Source organism: Ahaetulla prasina, chromosome 2 (assembly GCF_028640845.1).
Source record: "Ahaetulla prasina isolate Xishuangbanna chromosome 2, ASM2864084v1, whole genome shotgun sequence".
NCBI lineage: Eukaryota > Metazoa > Chordata > Lepidosauria > Squamata > Colubridae > Ahaetulla > Ahaetulla prasina.
Window position 1 is genome coordinate 205,057,914 of NC_080540.1, and position 26,148 is coordinate 205,084,061.

Sequence of the window (26,148 nt, forward strand, 5' to 3'; positions counted from 1 at the left end):
GTCTTAAAGTTTCCAAGGTTGGAGACCCCTGTTATAAACCATGCTACACTTAATTTTATGAACAAACAAGGTCATTGTCTTTGTGAAAATATTTCTGCATATAATTTCCTACTATAGGGCTACGCGCTTTTTAAATGAAGCCTATACAGTTCTTTTAAATCATTATTAGTGAGCCACATTATGTATTCTACGCACTTTGTTCCAGAATCACTGCACCAAACCATTAGGTTCTTTTTCTTTAAAAAAACACACAAAACCACCATTTCTTAATCATCTTTAAAAGAAAAGAAAGCAAATAAGCAAGCAAGCAAAAGGAGAAAAGAATAGTACAGAAATATGTATAAGTGGACAAAAGAATTACCAAGATTGAACAGTTAGTGCTCAGTATATTGCTGATTAGAAATTAACCATAAAACATTAAATTTTATTTAAGTACATTGAATTATTTTAGCAATGAAATAATTTAAATCTTTGACCAAAGTGTTGTAATCTCCATGATTTGTTGTTTGAAAATACAAAGAAAAAAACAAACATTATAAATATTACTTTCTAACTTCTCCTTTGTCATACTCTGATATATATCATTTACAGACATTTAAAATGTTTTTGTGAAGTATTTGTCAGCTCTTTGTTCCCTTAAAAACTATGGGTATTTATATTTGCTTTGTTGCATAATGTAAAGTACGTATGGAAACCATTTGGTTATGCATCTGTTGTGAATACATGCTGTCAATTTTACCATTACTACATATTCTCCAAGTTTTAGTTCCCAATCTGACATCTTCAGTAATGTATTTCTTTTTCAATATTGTGCTAAAATTTATCTTTAGTGCTATAAACATGTATCCTAATCAACTGGGATAGTTCTTCCTCACGTTTTGAAAATATATCTTGTAAAAAGAATTGTGATTTATTTCAGACTGGACTTCCAAAATTCTTTGAGGAGTGCTAAATCTTGCTCTGCTTTCCCCATGGATTCTAATTGCATCATTTTGCTCCCTTTTTTATCAATTGTTATTTCGTTCAGTCTGTCTCTTGCTATTATCCGACATATATTTTGATATCCCTTGAGTCTGTTTCTGTAATATACTGTTTAGATGTTATCACTAATAGACAGCTTTCATCATACACAAAGACATCGTATTTAAAAATACATGAGGAAGCCTGAAAATCTGTGCTCCTAATTGTGCACAAAAGCCAGCCTTCCAAAACTTGGTCCAGGGTTCCCAGCTAGCATGGCTGAAGGACATGTTGCCTGATAATTTGAGGAACTAAAGTCCAGTTACTTTGGGGAACAACTCAGGCCAACATTGTTTTGACATCTGCTCCTCAGATTACAACTTTTCAATATCTAATTCCAGTTCCAGGTCACAGCTTCAATTTCTGATTGCACATTCAAACAGCTGGACTCTTTGAATGTGGGCTGGAAAACAGATTCTTCTACCTCAGATGAGGTAGAAGATGAGAAGAAATTTGGTCATGACAGAAATCCTGAGAGGGAGTAAGGTCTGTACTTTTGGAAAAAGCAGCTGCAACCAGGCAGAAATACTCCTCCTCACTTACCTCACGCATTCAGACATGCATTTGTCTAGTTACCCAGAGGCATCCAAGCCATGTTGCAGTTGTCTGTGCTAACTGAGCCACACATTAGTGTTTTCAAGGACGTATTCTCATCAAGAGGCAGCCTCACCCAATCCAGTCTATTGAGCAAATTGAATAAATGCAAATGCTAAGGAAGAATGGAAAGAGGGTGTGTGTAGTAGAGAAGATGAAAGCAAATGGCCTACACACAAGGAAGCTGACCCAATGGCTGAAGACTGGCAGCTATTACAAGCAGGTGAGATGATTTTCGTTCAACTGCCCAAACCACAAGCTATGATGAGTAGCATATCCTGGTTTGGACTCCCGGCTAGAAACTTTGATGGGAGACCAGTAGCAACTAAATGAAGAACAACCACAAAGAAACAGCACTTCATCCCAGCTAGTGCAAGAAACTTTTGGAGAAAGGCAAAGGTTGTATTGCAGGTAGTCTTTGACTTACAACAATTCATTTAGTGACCATTCAAAGTTACAACATCACTGAAAAAAGTGACATGACCATTTTTCACACTTACAACTGTTGTAGCATTCCCATGATCGCGTGATTTACATTCAGTTGCTTGATAACTGTCTCACATTTACGACAGTTGCAATGTCCCTGGGTCATGTAATCACCTTTTGCGATCTTTTGACAAGGAAAGTCAATGGGGAAACCAGATTCACTTAACATACATATTATTCATTTTTCAACTGCAGTGATTCACTTAACAAATATGGCAAGAAAAGTCACAAAACGGAGCAAAACTCACTTAACAAAATTTCTCACTTAGCAACATAATTTTGGGCTCAATTGTGGTCGTACGTTGAGGAGTAGCTGTACTTTTAAGGCTTGGGGATTTTTGTCTGAAATAATAAAACTTATAGTAAAAGAAGTACTAAACACATATTTATGTGGCAGCATCACTTTGCAAAGTCCTAGAAGGGTGGACTTGACCCAGAAAAATAGCCTATTGTTGGGGAAGTAATAAAGCATTGAATACAATTTTGCCAGGCTGTGTTGTGTCCAATCCTTGGAGAGGAAATTACCCTCACAAACCCTCAAAGGTTATTTACTTATAGCACTGGCTACAGCGCTGCTAATAGTACTGCCTCTAAAAACAGCAATACCTTCTCTCTACATCCTTTGTTTACAGGAACAGATAATCATTTGGGCATCTCAACTGGTATCTTTTTCCAACTGATGTCATACGTGCCCTTCAATTTTCTAAGGGTCCAACTTATGTTACATTTACTAAGTGCCGCTACTGTATTTACCTAAAACAAGATTCTAAATGTAAGCTTAGAATTTAAAAAAAAAACACCCTACCTGTCTCTATTACTATATATATACTCAGCAAAATCTAAAGACCAGCCTTTCCTTTTAAATATAAATACAATATGATGTAAAAGCAAACAATCTCAAGGGCCTGAAGCTTTTTGTTCTGAACAGTATACATTTCACGAAATAAAGATTAAACAGCTGCATTTAACTGATTTGATATGACAGAAGACTCTCACTTGAAGCTCTAACCAATTTTCAAGTTGGGTTTTTGTGTGTGTGTGTTTTTAAAGAACTCGTTCTGACAGCAATAATATGCTCTTGCTAATGATACAGAAACTTTCTGGCACAGTTTGTCACTTCCATGACTCCAAAATAATTCAGCTAAATAAAACTATCCAAAGGTTCACCTGTCTTTTACAATCATATTCTTCTGCAAGTCATCCAACAAGGGAATAAACATGCAGATCAAATCCATTCAGAGTTTAATTCCGCAACCAAGCTATATCCTTCCCAACAGCTGCCATCCGAACTCACTATACCGCCTCAGGAATCCCTGGTTGCCAAAACTACAAACACAAATTGCAAGGAAAAACACTGCTCTTCAGTAGTCCATCTCCTGATCAGATCTCCTGGGTACAGGAGTACAGGGTACAGGTAATCCTTGACTTATAACAATTCATTTAGTGACTGTTCAAAGTTACAACAGCACTGAAAAAGTAACTTATCACTCCTTTTCACACTTACAACCATTGCCGCATCCTCATGGTCATGTGATCAAAATTCAGATTCTTGGCAGCTGACTTATATTTATGAAGGTTGCAGTGTCCTGGAGTCATGTAATCACCTCTTGAGACTTTCTGACAAGGGAATTCAATGGGGAAGCCAGATTCAATTAACAACCTGTTAGTAACATAACAACTGCTTTGATTCAGTTAACAACTATGGCAAGAATGGTTGTAAAATGGGGCCAAATTCACTTCACATCTGTCGCACTTAGCAACATAACTTTTGGGCTCCACTGTGGTTGTTAAGTTGAGGATTACCTGTACTTTAGCATTTAATGTTGCTCTAGCTATCCTTCTTTGCAAAATAATAATAATAATAATACTCTAAGCAACCTATTTAATTTAATATGGAACACTTGGCATTGTTCTGCTTCCAAATAATTCTAAATACCTTGGTAATAGTTGTCCTACATCTTAAAGAACCAAGCATTCTCAGCTTATGCAACAGAACTAAATGATATCTTAGAATGGTTTGGGCCAATTTGGACAGAATTATTCATCAAGCAGGCTGGAAAATGGCCCCATACAATCATCAAGTATTATCATGTGTTAATTACACCACGAGTACACTAAACTGTATTTCAGTATAGCAGATCTCTCACCTCTCCGATGAAAAACTTATAAAAAATATTTCCCCATAAACTCTGTGTTAGTAGTGGGATAATAATATTAATGACCGTCATACAGACGTGTTTTAAGGATTACTGAGATAATGGATGTGCAAACCATAAAACACTGGGGAGTCCAAAAAAGCATTAAGCTGCAGGCAAAACAAGGGTTTGTTTCATGTCTTACTTAAACCAGCACTAAATTATCACTATCCTTCTGTTAGTACTACTAAGATAATTTATTTTATTTTTATATTCTGACCAACTCCCTACGACTTTGTGCAGTTTAATTGTTTAATTTAATCCATCAATAAAGACCCTGATAGTTGGAGCTAAGATAAACATTAACCCAAAAACACTGTTTTCTAATAGAATATTAAAAGATTTCTCATTAACAAAGCAATCAGAAGTACATTGAGCCACCCGTCAGGAGATAGGCCACCACATAAATTGGACAGATGAATTAACAATTCAATAAACAAAAAACCATCCCTGCTTGGACAGAAAACTACTAGGACATCCCAGAGCTGTAGTCAAGATTCTGAAGGGTTTTTTTAAAAAAAAAAAAAAATAGAAACCCATTTCTCTATACTTGCTGTGAAGATGGCCAGATGTCAAGTCGGACTTGAGGGATTCTACCTTTTTGTATGTGTGTCCACTCCTCCCCGGTTTGTCACTGATTCTCTGCCCGTGCATGTGTGGTGTGCGCCGAGCATGTGCTGCGTGTGCATGCGCAGTGCATGCCAAATGCACGTTGTGTGCGCACGCATGCACAGTTTGCACAAAACGCATGCTGTGCGTGGAAAAAGGATGCTCGGAAAGGTAAGTAGAACAGCGAGGGGGGGAAACAGCTGTGCTGCGTGATTTAGATTCACTAGAAAGCAGGATTTCCTGCTTTCTAGAGATTTTAAATCACACGGCACAGCTGATCATTGGAAATACCAGTTTGGACCAACTGATAGCTTTTTTTTTTACTACCGGTTCACTGAACCGGTAGCTTTTATCACTACCGGTTCGCCCGAATCGGTGCAAACCGGTAGGATTTCACCACTGGTCCCCTCCCTTTGTAGGGTTTTAAATCTATAAATTTTCAATCAGTGGATTTCTTATGATTGTACTTTTGCAACGTCTCCACCTCATCAGGATTTGGGCACTTGGCAACCAGCATGTATTTACAATGGTTGTAGTGTCCCAAGTTCACACGACTGGCATTTGTGATGTTCCCTGCAGGTTTCCATCAAGCAAAGTCAGTAGGGAAAGCTGGATTTGGTTAACGACTGTATGATTCACTTATTGACCGCAGTGATTCATTTTAATGACTGCGGCCAAAATGGTTGCACCCATAAAAAGAGAATATTTGTAACTCAGGAAATGAAATGTCTTTTCTTGCCCAAAATAGGTAACATCATCAATACTGCACTGATGATGTTGCCTAGTATGGATAATGACATGTCTGCAATAAAACACAGCCAAGCTCAGAGATGAGCAAGGACCACTCAAAAAATGGTTGTAAAATCTGGTGCGATTAACTTAACAACTGCCTCATCCCAATTGTGTTTGTAAGCCAAGGACTATCAGTAATATCTATAAATGTTTTACCTGTATTTGGGATATTAAGAAGAGAGCTCTTATGACTGGGAATGAAATCTAAGCTAAAGAAAACTTTGGGGTCATAATATTTGACTTCAGTTTGAAGGAAGAATTATAAACTGTCAAGCTGAGCATGATGTGCAAAGAAATTTCAAGCTCACGCTGCATTCTCTAGAGATTTAATTAAAATAGATGGACCTTAAGCACCTCTGAATTTTTTCCCTGAATAATTATTATTAATATCAATGATCAACTAACATTTAATTTGCCGTTTTAATTTATTGTGCGTTTCTACGTACTGATTTTAACTGAGTTCTCATAATGTTTTTAATAGAACGATACGACTAAAATGAACATTCTATATAGCTAGTTAACTGATCTTCAACTGTGCTAAATGAAAATGGGGACATCTAATAAATATAAAAGATAAGAATCCAGCAATTAACCATATTTTTGATATCTGGCCTTTTTCTTGTTTAAAAATAATACATTGCTATATCACAAAATACTTACTTTTTATAGTTTAAAAATCAGCTGCCTCAGTGCAAGCATGCTTACACTTTTCACTGTTATTCCATTCACTTGTATTTTATTTATTATTAATTTGTACAACCCAGGAAGATTTATATAATGTTTTGACTGTATCCTCCCCAGTCAACAACAATCCAATAAGTGCTTGCATTTATACCAATAGCAGTAGCACTTCATAGTGCTTTACGGCCTTCTCTAAGCAGTTTACAGAGTCAGCATATTGTCCCCAACAATCTGGGTCCTCATTTTACGGATCTCAGAAGGATGGAAGACCGAGTCAACTTTGATCCAGTCAGGATCAAAATCCAGACAGTGGGTAGAGTTAGCCTGCAATACTGCATTCTAACCACTGTGCCACCACGGCTCATCTATGATGTGTGTGTATATACCAAAAAAGACAAGATAGTGGATATGACAATGCATATTGGATGCAGTGTCACACAATAAATTGCCCCTTACTCCAAGCACATATATGAAATGGACATGGATTATATCATGTATGTCTGCCATATTGCCTTTTTTGACCACCCTCCCCCTCCCCCTTCAGGCAGCACCATGTCAATTATTATCCTTAAACATTATTAAACTTGTGATACTGGTAACTAGCAAAGCGTTTTGATTGTTTACAACAGCAAAAAAAATAAAAAGCAACATTACAGGTAGTTCTCAACCATTCATTTAACAGAAGTTTGGTCTTACAACAGTGCTGAAAAAAAGCAGCTTAATACCCATATTTGAAGTTATGGCCGTTGCACGACTCCTGTGGTCACATGATCGCAATTTGGTCACTTGGGAACCAGCTCACATTTACAATGGTTATAGAGTGCTGCTATCACATGATCACAATTTGCAACTTTCTCAGCCAGTTTCTGATAAGCAAAGTTATTGGGTAAGCTGAATTTGTTTAATAATCATGTTAACGACTGCATGATTCACTAAATGGCCACAATGAAAGTGTTGTAACATTAGATCTGGTCACATGATAACTAAATTAATAATCACCATCCCATAGTGACTGAAATTCTGAACCCAATTGTGGTTATAAGTAGAGTACTACTTGTAATGTTTAAAAATACAATTACAAGACTATTTACAAAAAACAATTACAAGACTATTTACAAATGTTTTTGGGAGATTTTTAGCTACACTAGTGTCTAACTCAGAGAACGATTAGCATTCTTGGAGAAGATTAAAAGACAATATGCTGGACAGCAAGCAAGATTCTGATAAAGAGAGTGGCATTTTTCTTATTTAATTTACATGGAACATATGTGCCTCAGTGTAAATGGGAAGAGTTACTACATTGAAATTATAGTAGTCTGAGAAATAAACAAGTATTCCCTCAACACCCAGCTCCATATATTAAAGCACATGACTTCATAAATTATCCAAAAACCTTTCTAGTTGAGTAACTGCCCATTCCCGCCATTAAAATTGTATCTACATTTTAGCCAGCCTGGGATCCGAATCATAGCAACAGAATGACTTGGACGTAAATACAGTGTGCAAATTAGCAAGTCGCTCAAATTAATACACCACTGTCCATAGCTACAAACATCTGTACCAAACAATGGCATGAATTAGAACTTCAACCAATAATCACCAGTATAAAGCAGTCAAAGACGGATCCTTTATTCGAAACTAACTACTGCTTGTGGGCTACCAACCAAGACCAGGAAGACATGGACTCCAATATTCTAGACAGTAAGGTAAAGGTAAAGGTAAAGGTAAAGGTTCCCCTTGCACATATGTGCTAGTCGTTCCCAACTCTAGGGGGTGGTGCTCATCTCCGTTTCAAAGCTGAAGAGCCAGCACTGTCCAAAGACGTCTCCGTGGTCATGTGGCTGGCATGACTAAATGCCAAAGGCGCACAGAACACTGTTACCTTCCCACCAAAGGTGGTCCCTATTTTTCTACTTGCATTTTTTACGTGCTTTCGAACTGCTAGGTTGGCAGAAGCTGGGACAAGTAACAGGCGCTCACCCTGTTACACGGCACTAGGGATTCGAACCGCTGAACTGCCGACCTTTCGATCGACAAGCTCAGCCTCTGAGCCACCGCATTCCTTTTGTAGACAGTAAAGAAGATGCAAATATGCAAAAGGGGCTGAAACACTAAAGTCCAGAACAATCATATAACATCAGGAAGTGGCTTGGACAGATAACTCCCAAATCCACTCAAGTATAAGAAGGAAGAAGAATAGCACAATGAACTTCAACTTTCTATTATAGCCAACCTCAACGAAAACAGTTTTAACCTTCGTGTGGAATTGATTTCCACATTTGTTCTACCCAATGAGGCTGTCAGGTTATTAACATTTATAAAGATAAAGTAACTTCCTTTATATGAGTGGTCCTGCTACTATTCAAATATACCTTTCTCAGAGGCAAGCTTCAGAGTTTTTGTCTGTATTTAATCTCTATGGTTAAGATAAGTTACACCCCACACTCAGGACAGCTGTTCCCTATGTTTTCATATATGCAAAGAATTGATCCATACTGTGGCTGAAGACCAAACCTTGCAAGAGAATCTTTAACACAAAGTCTACACCATTTCTGAAGTAACATTGTGTGCTTGCCCAGCAGAACCAACAGAACCAATTGCTTTTTAATAGGGATGGTGCTGAGAATGAGTGAAAATCCTCTAAAGTATTAAGCATCGTTCATTTATAGATTCTAAACTCTTTTGAGCTCCTAAAATCTTTTTTTTGAGGAAGCTCCCCTCTTTACAAAATGATCTGTTTTAAAGGAAGTGTAACTGACAGAAGGCGCTAAAAGCTGGAAGTAAGCATTGCCTAAAATTTGACAAGAAAATTAATTATTTTTAATTGGAATCGTAAATGGCTGGCGTTGCTAGTTTAAGCCCCAGAGAATGGCTTTTGCTGACAAATATGTAGATGGATTATTAAGGCCCAGGGAGCTCTTTCTGTTGTTGCTGTTTGAAGGAAGAGGAAGCTGTTGATCATTCATTTTTTATGTTTGGCTTTTACACCCCAGACACCCTGGAGAGATATGAGAGAAATACTTAGATAGGTGAAGTCTCAGCATTCAGAGTTCTACTGAGTCAAAACAAGTTTACCTCAAAATTATTCTTAATACAAAAGGGATAGCTAAAGTTGTATTGGCAGTGGTGATTAAACTGTTACCTGTCACAATGGATTGGAATGAGAGGGCTACATTGAGATGATGCAAACAATCCTTTAGGTCAAGCTCAATCCTGGATGAATTTATAGGCAGTCTCTGTGGTTTTATCAGCCACAAACAGTCGTCTGTTGCCTTCTGTAGCAAGCTGTATTTTCACTGATTTTGGAGTCCTAATGACCTCTCATTCAAATACTAACCAGGTCCATGCCATCTTGGAAAAATCTGGGTAGATTTTTCATTATCACCCAATGTCAGCTATATAGGGTGCTGTTATCTACCTGGCAGGTAGTCTTCTTCTTCTTGTGCCATATCCATCATCGGACATTGGCGATCATGTTGGCAATCCTATTTTTGTCAACAGCCGCATGAAAAAGTGCTGCTGAGTTTTGTCCAAACCAGTCCCTTAGGTTTTGAAGCCATAATGTTCTTCTTCTGCCTGGACCTCGTTTGCCTTCAATCTTTCCCTGGAGGATTAAGTGAAGGATGCCGTATTTTTCTGGGTGTCACATCATATGTCTAAAATACTCTAACTTTCTACTGGCAGGTAGTAGAAATCCCTAATTTATAATTTGGTATATTTAATAACAAGTCATACAGATATCCAGACATCATCCTATCAGATCTATTTGTGTATTATACTCAGCTGCACTCGCAGTTTGTTATAATCTACCGTATATACTCGAGTATAAGCCGAGTTTTTCAGCACGTTTTTTGTGCTGAAAAACGTCCCCTCGGCTTATACTCGAGTATATACGGCTTATACTCGAGGTTTTTTTTTTTTCCTTTTTTTCACATTATACCGGCCGGCGCGAACTTGGCGGGCTTTTGCTTTAGCGCGGGGAAGCCCTGCCGGTGCAGTGAGAGGGCGGGGCGGGGGAGCCACCAGCCTTCTCGGCCGAGGGAGGGAGGGTTTCGCCGACCGGTAGCTGCCTCATTTCCCACCCTCGGCTTATACTCGAGTCCCCAGTTTACCCCAGTTTTTTGGGGTAAAATTGGGGACCTCGGCTTATACTCGGATCGGCTTATATTCGAGTATATACGGTATGTTGTTGTTTTAACCAGTCGTGTCCCTCCATGCTATCTTGTCAAGCACAGCTTCTTTCAATTGTAGGATGTTCAACTTTCAGATTTGATATTATCAAGCCAGCATTTCCTTTGTTTGTCCCTTCTTGTTCCATTAACCATTCCTAGCATCACTGCCTTCTCCAATGAATTTCCACACATGACATGGCCAAAGTAAATCAGACAGTCTTATGATGTGTCTGGTTTTATATGATTTAACACTTTTCTGTTAGCTACTCTGGATGTCCATGGTATATGCAATAATTTACATCGGCAGCACAATTCAAAGGCATCAATTCTTCTTCAATCAGCCATTCTTAGTGTCCAGTTCACACACCCATACACCATTATAGGGAAGACTATTGCTCTAACTAGCCTGCTTTTTGTATTTATATCAATATCTCTGTTTTCCAGATCTTATTCATGTTAACCATAGCCTACAGTTATGCTGTGCTTGATTTCAAGAGTAGAACTGCCATTGTGAACAATTTTGGATCCAAGGAAGATAAATTCTGGAATTAATTCAACTTCCTCGTTGTTGATTTTAAATATCTAATGTCCATTGCAGCTCTTGTCATTATATTTGTTTTTCTGATGTTAAGACTCAATCCTACTTTTTCATTTTTGTCCTTGATTTTTCAGATCACTTTTTCCAAGTCTTCCTTAGTTTCAGCCGATAGTGGTATATCATCTGCATGCATAACTCAAATTATTTATGGATCTTCCCCCAATCTTCATTCCAACATCAGGCAGTTCCAGATCTAATTTCCACAGGATCACTTCAGCAGATTGAACAAAAAAGGTGTCACCATAAAGTGTTCTCATTGTTGCCTCCTGATTCAGTGTACAGTGCTCTGTACAGAGTTGATCACATGAGCTCAGACACTGAGCTCATGCAAAGCTGCCCATAGCTTATTGTGTTCTACACAGTCAAAAGTTTTTCTGTAATTGATAAAGCACATATAAAGTTCCTTTTTATATTCACGTACCTTTTCCATAATTCATCTAATATGGAGAGCCATTCCCCTTTCTAAAGCCCAATTGTACATCAGGTAACTCTTGATCGATGACAGTCTGTAGCTCTCCTTGATGTTTTTTTAACGGAATCTTGGTTGCATGAGAAATCAATGCAATTGTGTGATAGTTGGAGCAGTCTCTATGATCACCTTTCTTTACTGATGGGATAAAAACAGACCTTTTCCAGTCCTGAGTCCATTGACATGATTGTCATCAACCATATGCCAGTCCCAAGCCCGAATAAATGGGGAGGATTAAGGAAAGAAATGGTGAACTACTCTGTAAAAAAATCTGACCAGAACACTTTATGGCAATAATTCAACATGACTCAGAAATGGATACCAACAGTGGAACCTCCAGGCTGGGTAGTAGCTCTACTGGAGAAGAGCAAGAGCTAGCTTTTAGTAGTCAGAGTTTTTATGATATTATTGGAGGAAAGCCTTTGGGAAGCCCAACAGTTGTAATATATATTGACCATAGTATAATAACTGAAGAAGTCCACATACATGGATTGCCAAGGAGCTCACTCCCTCTCTCTCTGTATAATATAACCACTAATGATTCATTAGAATAATGCTATCAGCCATGAATCTATATGCCTAAGAATGTAGCAATATAAATACAAATATATCACGTCTCAGCACATCTTCCTGCTTACTAGGGTTCATGATCCCAAAAGCCTTACCACACTATTCATACACATGATTTGTGTATAACTTTATTGATTCCACCTTCACCATTCCATTTATGGGTCAGTAGGCTATGTACATTTCTTGACAATTATGAAATCCCTGAAGTCATTCCAAGCAAACTTTTAATTCATATGTCATCACAATCGTCACTGAACTAATTTTGATTTCCACTGGAAAGTGTATAGTTATTTTCATTGAAGAGTTGGCACAAAGAAAATTTGCTGTATATCTGCAGTGACCTATTGTTGTTGGAGCTTTTACTCAGTGTTTTTCCATTTCTTTCAAATCCTTTCAAATTTTCAAATCCAAGGAATTGACGTGTTTGTAAATATTTGACAGAGCTACCCAAACAAGCACTGAATACATCTCCATAATGCTAAAATGAAAAAGTACAGCCAGGTATGAATGGGGGGGAAAAATCAACAAATTATCCTAGTTAGTTATATGGCAAAAGATAGATCATTTAAATAACTAGAAATCCTGAGTCCTTCCATTCAGCAAAAGGCTTTTAAGCCTATAGTCTGAAAGAGAAAAGTCTTACTGAGCCAATAAAAGAAAGCAAGTAATTATTGCAAAAATGAAATTTTACTTCATATATAACCTAGGGAGAATGACTTTTGTCCTGTCCTTTTAAACAGTTTTTACTTTAAAAGAAAAGGAGGAACTGGAGGAGGGATAATAAAATTGCAATTATCTATTGAAAAGAATGTTAAAAGACATTCATATATTTCTTTACTTTTCTCTCTCTTTTTAATTCCTTTCACTTTTTTATTCCTTTCTCTTTTTCTTTCTTTTCTCCTCTTTCAATTTGTCTTTTATTCTATGGAACTAACTCTGAATAAATATACATTTTTTAAAAGATTGTGGAAGAACCCATCAAAATTTGGGGAGAGCAGAATGACCAGGCCATATTCTTTCTAGGTAAACCACTTCAGCTTTAGGGCCCCGGCCCCCGTTCCTCTGTTTTTGATTGTCCAAATATGATAAGGAATTATCAATGTAGGTAGTATACACTTCACATTCCATTCACATTCTTATTAAAACAAAAACCTGCCTATTGCTCAAGTCTCAAATTTCCTAAATCGCTTTGTACAGATTCCAAATAGAATGATAATGCTTTTTCTTGGGCTGAATTATTTCAGGAAGGATAATAGACTGCTGGTTAAGAATGTTTGTCCATGCAAAGAAGTAAGCATTTTGTTGATTTTTAAAAAATGCCTCACTCAAATTGAAACTGGTTACATCATAACTGACTGTGTGCTTTGGGTGCCATCAGATGGGATGGAAACCAAGAACTAAGCAAAGCCTGCCTTAAAAATATCCGTAGCTAAGCTATAATGATCAAAACTGTATATTTGTACTGAAACACACTTGAAGCACAACTATAGAATATGATAAATGAAAATAATTATATTGTCTTTTTGATCCATAGTTATACGCAACCAAAATCCAGCCGTCTGATGTAGCACCAGTTCCAATAGCAAACATAGGAATGAATAGATATATTTCATATGGTTTAGTGGTCTAACTTACAGTTTGTTCATGCAACTGTTTAATTATTATGGATTTAATAATATTTTTTTTCTGTTGGATTACCTTTTCTTACAGCCTCTTCATCATTTTACATAATCTTTCTGTGGTTTTTGAGAAAAGTTAAATTTTACGCCAATAACTGCTTAATTCAGTTTCCTTGAATATGCTTCTTAAATTGCACAAATTTTTTAAAAATCAGATTGTAAATTGACATGTATCTTTCTGTAGGGCTGCTACTTTTAAAATCTCTTAAGGTTTTGCAAATTTTGTCATGTTACAAATAATAATTACTATTTCTTTACTTTCTACAGTTTTTGCTTCTTTGTTATTTCTTTAGCAAAATAACAAAGGTTTACTTGTGGCCCATCACATTAAATCTTAATCAGCTCTCTGGTTTCTAAGATTTTACCGGACATTACCTAAGTATTTTCAAACATTTCTTAGCAACTAAATAGACAGCAGGAGGAGGAGGAGGAGGAGGAGATCAAAGTTGTTTAAAGAAAAGTAAGTTCTGAAAATATCTTTTCTATAAGACTTTTATCGAATCACAATACAGACTGTTGTGACCAAAGGAAATGAATTAATTAATCCAATAGGAGGATAGAGCAAGTGACCGGTGATGTATGAAATTAACCATATTTGTAGTAATATTAAAATTGATATAAAAGAGTAAGGGAGCTTTAGATGTTTTATGTTTTAAGGAGGCACAGGGTTTCTTTCTTTTAGAAGTTTGAGCATTTTACCAACCAAGAGCCTACATATGTGATGATTCATAGAATAAAATACTTAATTCATCACTCCTGCTCCTCAGAGACCAGTACTGCTAAAATTGCTCTCATCATGGCTAAGAACAGAATCTGCTGAGGGAATCTCTACAGGGATTATTTATGAAGATCTGATAGAGATAATCTCCACCAAAGTGAAGGAAGGAAAATAGGGTGACATTCAACATCACCAGCTGAATTGAGTTCTATGAGGCAGCAATAGGTCAGAATAGGGCATAGCTTACATCTGCAATGCTTTTTACACACTGTAAGCCACCCTGAGTCTTCGGAGAAGGGCGGGATATAAATGTAAACAAAAAAAAAATGCTTTTATTTTTCTATTAACTAATCACACACTGTTCAGGACTCAGATTTGCCTAAGTCAAAGCCTTTAGAGCAATGCCAGCAAAGTCTCTATTTTGTCTCTGTTCACGACTGACTTCTCAATGCTGAGACTGGAATTCCAGCTTGTTCTTTGTGAGCACAGTATGTCCTTCACATGGTATGGACCAAAGTATGCAGGAGGTGGGGACTATGTTCATTCAGTGTCTTACTCTCTCACTCACATACCAACCCAACTGATGAGGCAATTTGTTGCCTCTGCCTGTTAGAAAGGATTTGATGTTACCATTGGTTTAGCTAAACTGAGGTTAAGCATATGTGTCAGAAAACAAAAGGAAGAAGGGAGGCGTTTTTCCATTATTATTATTATTATTATTATTATTATTATTATTATTATTATTATTATTATTATTATTATTATTATTATTATTATTATTATTATTAAATTTTTGTACCGCCCTTCTCCCGAAGGACTCAGGGCGGTTTACAGCCATAATAAGAAACAACAACAATATACACATAAAATTCCCTGTTGATATTTTGGCAGTTTAAATGAAATGAAGGGGAATTGAGATACCTGTCATCTGTTTCCAGCTTCACCCTAACTTGCTATGCACAAATTCTTGAAAATCTCTTGAAAAAGGTAATATTTATACAATCTATCATGTGAATGAAAGCTCAAGAAGAATCTTAGGTTTAAATACATTCAGAATAATACTGAATTGCAGAGATCAAATATAAAGTCTGGGAAAGTAGGACTTCCAAATCTCTAGCCATTCTCTTGGCTAGAAGACAAAAATATATAAACCAAAAGGAAAGAATTTTTTTTTATGATGGTTTATTTCCTTAGGTGGATTCCTTTAAAGAAAAAAAAGGCAGCACCCTTTCACAATAATGTTCTGCTGTTACCATTAAAAAGATGTTTCCAAATGCGGGGGTCAGGGAATCATTTTATACATACTCAAATACAGGTTTATCCCTTCAGTCTTTAAAGATATACACTTCAACCATTTTGATTCGCTAGGGAAAACATAATGTGGATGCCCACAGATATTCCATCTGACATATCTGGAAATATCAGAAACAAAATATAGCAGCCCTGTACGGAGATAAATAGCACATGAAAAATGCATCTGAGTCTGTTTTCTTATACTCCTTTAAATAATGACCTAGGTTCCACAGAGAGACTGTGAAGGAATCAACATGCTTGAAAGAATCAAAAGGTCTGCAGAAAAATAATAATCTTCTAAGAAATGGGCAATCTGTCCGAAACTCCAGCGATGACCAAGGGAACTCCATAGTTATCTATCTCAGTTTCTCAGATGTATGGAACATTGGCTGTCAAAATAAATATAGAAAATGGAGGCAGGAGGTAATAGATTCTTCACTCTGCCCTAGGCTGTTGGTTTGCAGCTGTCAAACTTTTTAGCTTACCCCAGGCAACAGCATTGTGCCAGGGAATTCCAAAAATGGTAGTACCAATATTTTTAGAGCATTTAAATCAAGACCCAATTACCGTTTCCCCCAAGTCCAAATATTATTATTACTGCCTTTTAAAAACAAAGAGAGATTGTTTTATATGACAGAGACAATCCCAAACTGGATCCTCAAGTCACAAACAAACAGCTGCTAATTGCTCCATTACCATTAATCCCAGGATATGCCCAAATTACCCCTTAGGTAATTAACCCCAGTTTAAGAATCAATGGTCCAGAGATTATCAGGTTGGAAAAACTTTTCTGATAACCACCTTTTCAACCACAATATCTTCCAGATACCTTGGTTTCCACTCCAGAATTTTCTGCAGTGTCAGTACAGGATTGGGAATTATGGAACTAAGAAAATATTAAATATATATTTGTCTGTGGACGAATGAGAAAACAAGCCATTTTGGTGTAATGGTTAAATTGTTGGAATGCAAGCAGGAAGACCCAAATTGTCTTCTTCTCTTAGGAATTGAAGTCAGCCTGATAATTTTGGGCCACTTTCAGCCTAAAATGGGAAATAGACAATCTTCTATCTATCATACTGTGTTGGATCAGGTAGAAAATGAATGCATAGTACATTATGATTTTTATTTATTTATTTGTATCTCACATTTATTATTTTTATAAATAACTCAAGGTGGCAAACATATCCAACACACTTTTTATTTTCCTCACAACACAACCCTGCAAGAGGACTTGGACTGAGGGAAAGTTATAGGCCCAAAATCACCCAGCCAGCTTTTATGGCCAAGGCAAGACTAGAATTCACAGACTCCTGGTTTCTAGCCTGATACGTTAACAACTAGACTTGTGGACTTCAACTCCCAGAATTCCCTAGTCAGTTGAAAACCACAAGTCTTAAAATTGCCAAGATTGGATACCTCTAATTTATATGAAAAAGTGAAATTTCCATATCACTTTTTTTTAAGAATTAGACTATGTTGTATTCATTTGTTTATGCAATAACAATAATAAATTGATCCTATATTAATATATTTCTTTGTTTTCTTCAGGATATATAACAATCCCAAATTCCAGTGGTTAAGAGCTCACTTTGGTATATTCCATCCTGATCTTAATATATGTTACTAATATGAGACAGGTATGGAGGTTGGGAAGGAATTATTATTTAGAAGCCATTTCTTCTTATTTCATTTCTCCCTCCCCTTTCTTATCCACTCTCAAAGTATAAAGAGTAACATAGATGGCCCAGGTGGACAGGGATAAAAAAAGAAACTATGTCACCGAATGTTTAAATGACTTTCAGCAGAGTATATTGAAGGTCAGTTGTCATTCCCTCCCAAATTCAATTTATATATTCTACCAGTTGGTATTTTATATCGGCTCAATGATTTAATTGTTTCATTATTTTAGATTTTATCTAGACTTTAATTCTTCTGTTTTATTTTCTATACTTTTTAATCATAGACCTGATAATGTTTGATGTAGGAAGAAAAAAAAGAATCATCTAACTATACCCATATGGAGTTTCATTAAATTCAGTTGCGTAACTTATCCAGACATCATCAAACCTTACATCTTTAGGATGCCATATGCCACTTTTCTTCTGCTGTTGCTGCAAAAAAAAAAAAAATGAAGACGTCTGCCTCTCTGGAACATGACATTTAATTTTAATCTGCTGTGCGAGTGAACAACCCTGAATTAAAAAGTACCTGCTTGAAATGACGTCAAATGATACGAAAGTTTTGTCTGTGAGGAATAACCTCTGATGTTATGATAGTGAGTGATAAGCATGTGTGAGTTGGGTTAAGCAACAAGATCAGCATCCCAATCAGCCAGCTTTGGTCTTCTCTCAGAAAAAGGGGTGGGGCCGTATCTGGTGGCACTTAATTAAAGGGTATTAATGTAGGAAACTGCCTTATTTTGACAGATCTTTGATCCACCCAGCCCACTGCTTCTGATATTCATTGGCAAATGCTCTGCAGAGTTTCAGAACAAAAGTCCTTCCAGTTTTACTTGGAGAGCCCAGAAACAAGAGTGAGACCCTTTTGCCTTCACAACATGTGATCTGTCATTAACACATATTGCCTTTTTCCTAGGAATACTTTTAAAATTTGTGTGGAATCATTTGAAATCCTCAGGAATGGGAAAGGGGAGGAGGGAGGCTTCAGTCATCCAAGCAAACGTGCTAAGCTTCGATTATCAGTAAGATTCACCTGATTAAACTATTCAGTTGCTGCAAACTAGTCTGCCACAAGATGCGGAGGTTACCGTACTATTTATTTTTATCCTAATTACACTGCTTGGTAGGGTGAAGAATTCACCAGCAAACTGAACATCTACAAACATGTAAGCAACCTTGAGAATTCCACTCCTTTTCCCTCCCTGCAAGGGAGCAGGAAAGATTTAATGTATTTCTTGAAGAATTACAATAGGATGATTACAGCAACGTTACAGATGCTTACAGTTCTCCAAGATTTTGACACCTATCTTTTCCCAATTTGTGGGCTTCTGATGTGAATGGACCTTTTAGAACACTGCACTCAGATGGTAGTATCAAACCCAGAAGGAGGGAACAAATGAGAGAAAAGAGAACAGGTGCATAAACCCACCTGCATATTTAGAGAGCATTAAGAGCCTCTTTGCATCTTACTCGCAATGTTGCAGATTCACAGGTTATAGCACCTCCGTACTAGCATATTTGCGAAATATTAGTAGCATGTTGCAGTGAAAGGGAAGAGACAGATGGGGAAATGGTTAAACTGAGAATCAATCTCTTTAAAGATATATCAGTTATATGGACTGAACTCTTTAAAATTGTATATTGTTGCTTTTAAAAGCACACACACACACAAGCTAAAATGAACACACTACGACACTTTAAAAAGCACTTCAAGTAGCTCCTGAGGCAGGTAGATGGAGCCAGCTTGATAATATCTACGGTGACAAACGCAATACAGGGATGACAATTTTTTTAAAAAAAATCCCCATTCATATGAAAACGTACCAAATGTAAAAATGAATGTTTCATAGCAATATCGAGCCCTCTGCTATCTACAAAAATGCCACCTGAATCATACAACCCACTCACACAGAGCCATGCCAGGAGAGAAGGGAAAGGAATCTCCATTCAATATATGGAAGATTTTGGTGTATACGTGCTGGAAGGGATTTATTTCCCTCCCTGTCACCCACCCACCCACCCACCTACCAGTGCAATGCAGGTACATTTTGTGAAGCACTCTCAAAATCTATCCAAGACCTTTTTTAAAAAAAATCTGATACCCACCCCCCTTGCCTTCCCTTCCAGGTGATTCCTTCCCCAAAGCAATTTTTTAAGAAATGCTTTCAAGTTAAAAAAAAAAAGATACTATCAACTTAGTATTACTGATAATACTCCTGGCCCTCCCCTTCTACAATTGCCACAAATATGGAGGCAATCTATATGCATCCATATATGTCCATGCATCCATGCCATCTCTTCATTTACCTTAGCATCCTTGGCAGAAAACTCCGTGGAGTTGGAAATTTTCATAGACTTTGAGCGGTGGGTTTGCCGCCAGACGGGGTCTTCTCGTGGATATTTGACTGAACCTGTGGCTCTCACCCGGACTTTGCTGGTACTCTGCACACTATTGACTCCAATCATTTCGGCAAAGTAAATAAATGATATTTATAGAATTTTGGTATCTATAAAAGTATCAGGGGAGACTGAGAATAATGAGCAACCCTTTTTTTAAAAAAAAAATTATTATTCTCTTCAGGTTAATTTTAGAAAGAGAGGAATCTCCGTGAAGCTCAGGCTGTAGCAATTTGCTTAAAGATGCACTTAGCTGGTTCCCCCACCACCACCACACATACCCCCACACACAAACACACAGTCTCTCTCACACAAAGCATCTTCAACTACAGTGTTTTGAGGCAGCGTGATTGTTCAAGGCACGGCTCACGTCACTGGCTGAAAAATATAAAAGGGTGGAAACCCCACCCCTCCATGCTCCCTTACTGCTCAGCAGATATCGCCATCCTGCTCCAACACACACACACACACACACACACACACACACACAGAGAGAGAGAGAGAGACAGACACCGACACCGAGGACTCAAGAGTGTCTGTTTCAAACAGCAGAGCAGGTGGCGAAAAGCCAAGTAAAAAGTAATTCATTTTGGACTACCGACAGGCTACACTTGTAATTCCAGCAATGCCATGTCAAAGTGCATTAACTGAGCTCAAATAAAATAGGGATGAATCAAAGAAAAGCCTCAAGGATTGAAAGAAATAAAAAAAATTAAACCCACCGGCTAAACGATTTTCTAAACAGCTCAGGAGAGGTGAGGTTGTGGGGGGGGGGGGCGGGGGGGGGAAATGATCCTGAAGATATTCCATGCTATCCTTAATTAGAAGGAGAGGCAAGGTTTTCAAGCTCTCTTTGGCATATGGTTTTTTTTATTTTTCTGGAAATAAGCATGGAGGAGTTGTGTAGCACAGAGGCAAACTGAGCAAGTTACCAGTTGGAAAGTCACCAGTTTAAATCTCATTTTGCTAAAATGTATCTTAAGAGCCTGGTACTGGGACAGGTTTGCAAATGGTTTGATCTTGTTTGTAGGGATTACCGAGAAGTAACTGCTTTCCTCAACCAGATGCGTATTTCAGACATCATTTCCAATTTGGCATGCTGCGTGAGAATTACGAGAGTTGCCTTCCCACGTAGCTGGAGGACCCCATCCTGGGAGCATTGTGCTGAATACTAAAGTCCTACTGTTCTCATTGGGATTTACTCTCAGATCATCTTGCATAAAACAGTGGATTTGGAGTTTGTAGCAGATTCTAAATGTTCTAGTTTTTAAGGTGAGGTGAAACATTAGTAACGTAGATGCATACGTATGTATCCATCATATGTGTGGAAGAGAACATGTGCCGCCATCCATCCATCCCACTTAGGGAAGGAAGTTTATGCAAAGTACAGAAAAAGAGCAAGTAGTAGTAAGCAAAATTAAAATTAAACTAAAGTAGAAATTAAGAGAGGGAGTCTAGCTAGGTTAATTTACACCCTTTATACATCTACCTTTATACCCTTTCAAAGTTTGATTTGCAAGGATTAACAGATTGTGCAAAAAAATTAATTAGACTGGTTCTCATTTCTTTAGATTCATTAGCTGAGACATCAGGTCATGCTCACACATGCCACGTGTGTACACACACACACACACACACGCACACACACACACACACACAATCCAACAGCATTTCATCTCAGTCCAGTCAGCAAAAATTGCATTCTTGGCAGCCAACAACTCTTGTTCTCAAAGTTAACTTCAGAGAATTGGGGGTGGGGGGGAGAAAGCCCTGTCAATTCTGTCTTCCAATCAGCAGTCAGTGACAAAGCTGAGAAGTGCAGGTGCACGCTGCTTCTACAACTCTGGTTCTGTTTTGCCAGTGGCTGCTACCGGCGGCAAACTCCTGCACGAGGAGAAGTGAATTTGATTGAGCGCTCTTCCATCAAAGGGATGGGTGATGTTTATCTAAAGGTTCTCATGTCCGCCTCCCCTCAATCATTTCTAGTTCCTAGAGACCCAGAACACAGCAGATTGCATGTAACCATAGCAACCAAACTCAGATGAGAACCGTCTCTACTACGCCCTGCCTGCGCACAGAAGGAGAGTCAGCTGGCAGCACTGGTTGAAATAGGTAAAGGAAGAAAGTTAGTCTGCAGGAATACAGTCCCCACAACCAAGAAGGACAGGTGCTCAGAGTTACCCCTCACTACCTCAGTGGGTTCCTGTTAAGACTAATTGCCAAATCAATGGATTTGTTTGTATCTGTATGGAGGCTCTTGGTATGTTTTCTTCTTTCTCCCACTTCCTCTTTTGGTTAGTGTGCACTAACAGATTCATTAAAATTATTTTGATTTGAGTTCTTTCAGATTCAGCCCACCACGCCTGGCTTTCTAGAAGTTAAAATGTAGGAGGGGAAGAGATGGGAATGATATTTTCATCCTACTGCTATGTAATAGTCATCTATGACCCAAAAGTACCTTTCAGACAAGTAGGTTTTGCTACTTACATTTGCCTGTGTATATGTGTGTCATGAAGTAACACACAGATGGGAACAAGAATTAACCTCTGGAATATAAAAACAGGCACCTTTATATAGCTTAGACGTTCAAATACCTGGTTACATTTGAAATAATCTCTAATACTGTAGATATCTAAGATATCTAAGATATAAGGATAAATGAATAAATGGGAGGCTATACAAATAGCAATAGCATTTAAACTTATATACCACTTCACAGTGCTTTACAGCCCTCTGTAAAGCAGTTTACAGAGTCAACATATTGCCCCCAGCAAACTGGATCCTCATTTTACTGAGCTCAGAAGGATGGAAGGTTGAGTCAACCTTGAGCCGGTGAGAATCAAACTGCTGGCGGTTGGCAGAATTAGCCTTTAACTAATGGCATTCTAACCACTGTTCCACCACAGCTCTTATGAGATAAATGAGATGCAACAGTTAAGAAGCTCTATTAGAAGTATAAAGATTTCCCTTAGGCATGAGAGACAGGTGGGTAGCCTAGGGCCAGTCATTCTTTCTTCCTCCAAAACAGCATCAAACTTTAGAAGAAGTCAGCTGAAGAACAAACGTGTTGTTTCATTGTGCACTGATTGCCCTTCTGCATTAACTAGGCAAGGATACTAGCATGGTATAGTGATTAAGGTGCTAGTCTAGGATAAGGAGACACAGATACTAGACTTCTTTTAGCATGTTTTCTCAACACCAGACTGGTAAATCAAAAAACATATACCTCCCAACTGGTACTGAACCTGTATGGTAGATTAATCCTTGAATTATTCGGTAGTGAATGGATCTGAGCTGAAAATAAGGATAAGAATAATGAAGCCTAAGTACAAAGTTGGTTTTCAGTGTTTTACGATGTGGACAGGGATATTTTCAGCATACCAACCAATAGTTTCTATATTTTTCTTTGTGAGTCAAAAATGAAAATATAAGTTTATCAGTGTTGAATTCACACATCCTCTGAACAAATTATAGTAGTCACATTCATATTCCAAAGATTAATGATGACATAAACCAAAATTATTGGGTTCGTATAATACCCCAACCCCAAACCAAGCAAACAGAAGAATGGTTGAGTACAAAAATAAGAGATATTTGTTGAATTCTGAAATCTCATTCAAAAGATTTTATAAGCATTCATTTCAGCAAGGATGGACTCTTCAACACAATGCTAAACCCTGAAGTTAACTTTCTCCAAATTGGTTGGGATTACAACAACAATTAGCTATGCTGGCTGAGAATTCTAGAAGTTACAATCCTAATACATACGGTAGCCAATTTACTGTGAAAGGATGTTTTAATTTAAGGTATGATTAAGTTGCTTAAAATGTAGATATAAAAATAGGATTAGATATTTAATTTCCAATAAATCAGTGATCTTTCTAAGATGAAAGTGAAAGAATTCTGTGCCTTAGAAAGGGGAAAAAAGAGAACTTACGAAGCTCAGATTTAAATGCGCAAAAAGAAATACATTTTTCATTTAGGTGAAAGATAAATCTTTTGGAAAACAAGCTGTTTCTTTGAGCACCTAAACTGAAAGGTCAAGTAAAGCTTCTCTGCAGACTCATCAACTAAATCAATTAAACTACTGCTTTTGTCAGTGTTCAGAAGATTCATTGCAACTTTATCTGACCTGACAGAACAAGAAACAAATAAGGAAGGGTCCTTGGTGCTCGCTGAGTTTCGTTGTTTTCTTGCAGATGTGTTTTTCTAGTGTTTTGAGAACTGGCTTGGTCTAGGATGATCATGGTTTCCCAGTTTAAACTATAATTAAGTCTGTTCATATGTTATGAAATTGAAGCATCAATATCAAATGATGATGATGTTGCCTCAATCCAGCTCCTGATAAAAGAAATGGTGCCCAAGGAGAGATCAAGGAAAATTACTTTGACATAAACATGTAGGAACCTTAGGCAAAAATTACCTAGGCAAAAGGAGCTGAAGCATTTTTTAAATCCAGAACCATGAGGTAAATACTGGAAGTGTCTGAGGCAGACAAAGTCCTATGTCACTGGGCTATAAGAAGAAAGAAGAAGTACACCACTATCAAACTTTCAGGATTCTGTTATTATAATCAATTTCAACAGAAGTCATTTTAGTGTTCTGTGGACTTGATTTCTTAATCTGATCTATCCAGTGAAGCTGACAAGAGGGCACTTTAGGCGCTTGCATATGGCGGCTCTGTGTGTGTGTCTTCTTTTAAAACCTCCAAGTGCAAGGCCTGGTAAATACAGAGCAAAGAGGTAGCTTTTCTTCTTTTACAAAAATGAATATGCTTTCAGAATTTCTTTATCACTCCCGATTTGTTGTGTCCAACTCAAGTGGCATCGATCTCTCAACTGCACCATTTCTCAACCTTGGCAACTTCTACATTTGTGAACTTAGCTCCCAGAATTCCTCAGCCAGCAAGACTAGATGAGGAATTTTAAGAGTTGAAGTCCACACATTTTAAAGTTGCCAAAGTTGAGAAATACTGTTTTGTAGTAATCCAAAGGCTGCACCAATTCAAATAACCCACCAAAACTATTCTTGCTGCTGTTAATGGACATCCAGAATTTTGCAGCCTATGCCCAAAACCCTAACCCTTCCTTCACTAGATATCCTACTAATTCTAAAATATATGGATGCATTTTTCACCTCTGCAGGGCCAGAGGTTTTTTGTTGTTGTTGTTGTCTTGGTCCTTTATTGGTAACATCTTCATTTCTATTGCTTAGATTCCTTGTATTCCTTCCTTCACCTCTTCCACTTTGCTATCTAGTTTAGCTCTTCCAAATGTAACCCTATCTTCCAAGATCCACATTTTTTTCAAATTAAGAAACACTGGAACTTCAAATCTACTTTTGTATCTTTGGGCTTATATATGATTTGAGTTCATTATTCCTATTTCATACAAATAAATATGGATTTTGAGGAGGAAAAATACTGTATATTGTATAAAGGTAAAGGTTCCCCTCGCACATATGTGCTAATCGTTCCTGACTCTAGGGGGTGGTGCTCATCTTCGTTTCAAAGCCGAAGAGCCAGCGCTCCATGGTCATGTGGCCAGCATGACTCAATGCCAAAGGCACACAGAACGCTGTTACCTTCCCACTAAAGGTGGTCCCTATTTTTCTACTTGCATTTTTACATGCTTTCAAACTGCTAGGTTGGCAGAAGCTGGGACAAGTAACGAGAACTCACCCCATTATGCAGCACTAGGGATTCGAACCATTGAACTGCCGATCTTTCGATTGACAAGTTCAGTATCTTAGCCACTAAGCCACCCCGTGTTGTATATACTGTGTACCCAGATATAAAAAGGTGGGATTAAAACCTAATAATAAATTCCTTGCTGGATTGATATTTCCAGAATAAAATGAGTCTACAGCCCAACAGGGCATACACAAGCTAAATATTTCTATGAAGTCCTTTGGATTATAAAATATTTTTGTTAGACTGGGGTTCTATACCTACTTCTATAAAATGTATTCTATATTTCAATACAGATGGGCTATAATGCTCCATCACTGAAAAGTTTTCTAGTCCAAGAAAACTTCCAGGCTATATTTACTGCCTATTCTAATTGCAAAAAACAGAAACCAATATCCCCCCTAAGAACCTCACTGTGACAGGTGTTAACAAAAGAAGTGATATATTGCAACCAGCATATCTATCTATAGTTATATGGAAAGGCCAGATGTAATCTTTTTCCTA

General features: G+C 37.5%; 1 protein-coding gene across 2 annotated transcripts in view; it reads right to left on the reverse strand.

The window, feature by feature from the left end:
• Nucleotides 1-26,148, reverse strand: part of PSD3 (pleckstrin and Sec7 domain containing 3) — a 200,946-nt gene that overhangs the window by 61,079 nt on the left and 113,719 nt on the right. The window contains exon 1 of one of the 2 annotated variants that reach the window (XM_058168825.1): nt 19,866-20,401. The exons of the other annotated variant lie outside the window; for it this stretch is intronic. Coding sequence (XP_058024808.1) covers nt 19,866-20,024 — 159 coding nt within the window. The 5' untranslated portion in view covers nt 20,025-20,401. Of the gene's footprint in view, nt 1-19,865; nt 20,402-26,148 lie in introns of those variants that run through there. 2 annotated transcript variants of the gene reach the window in all.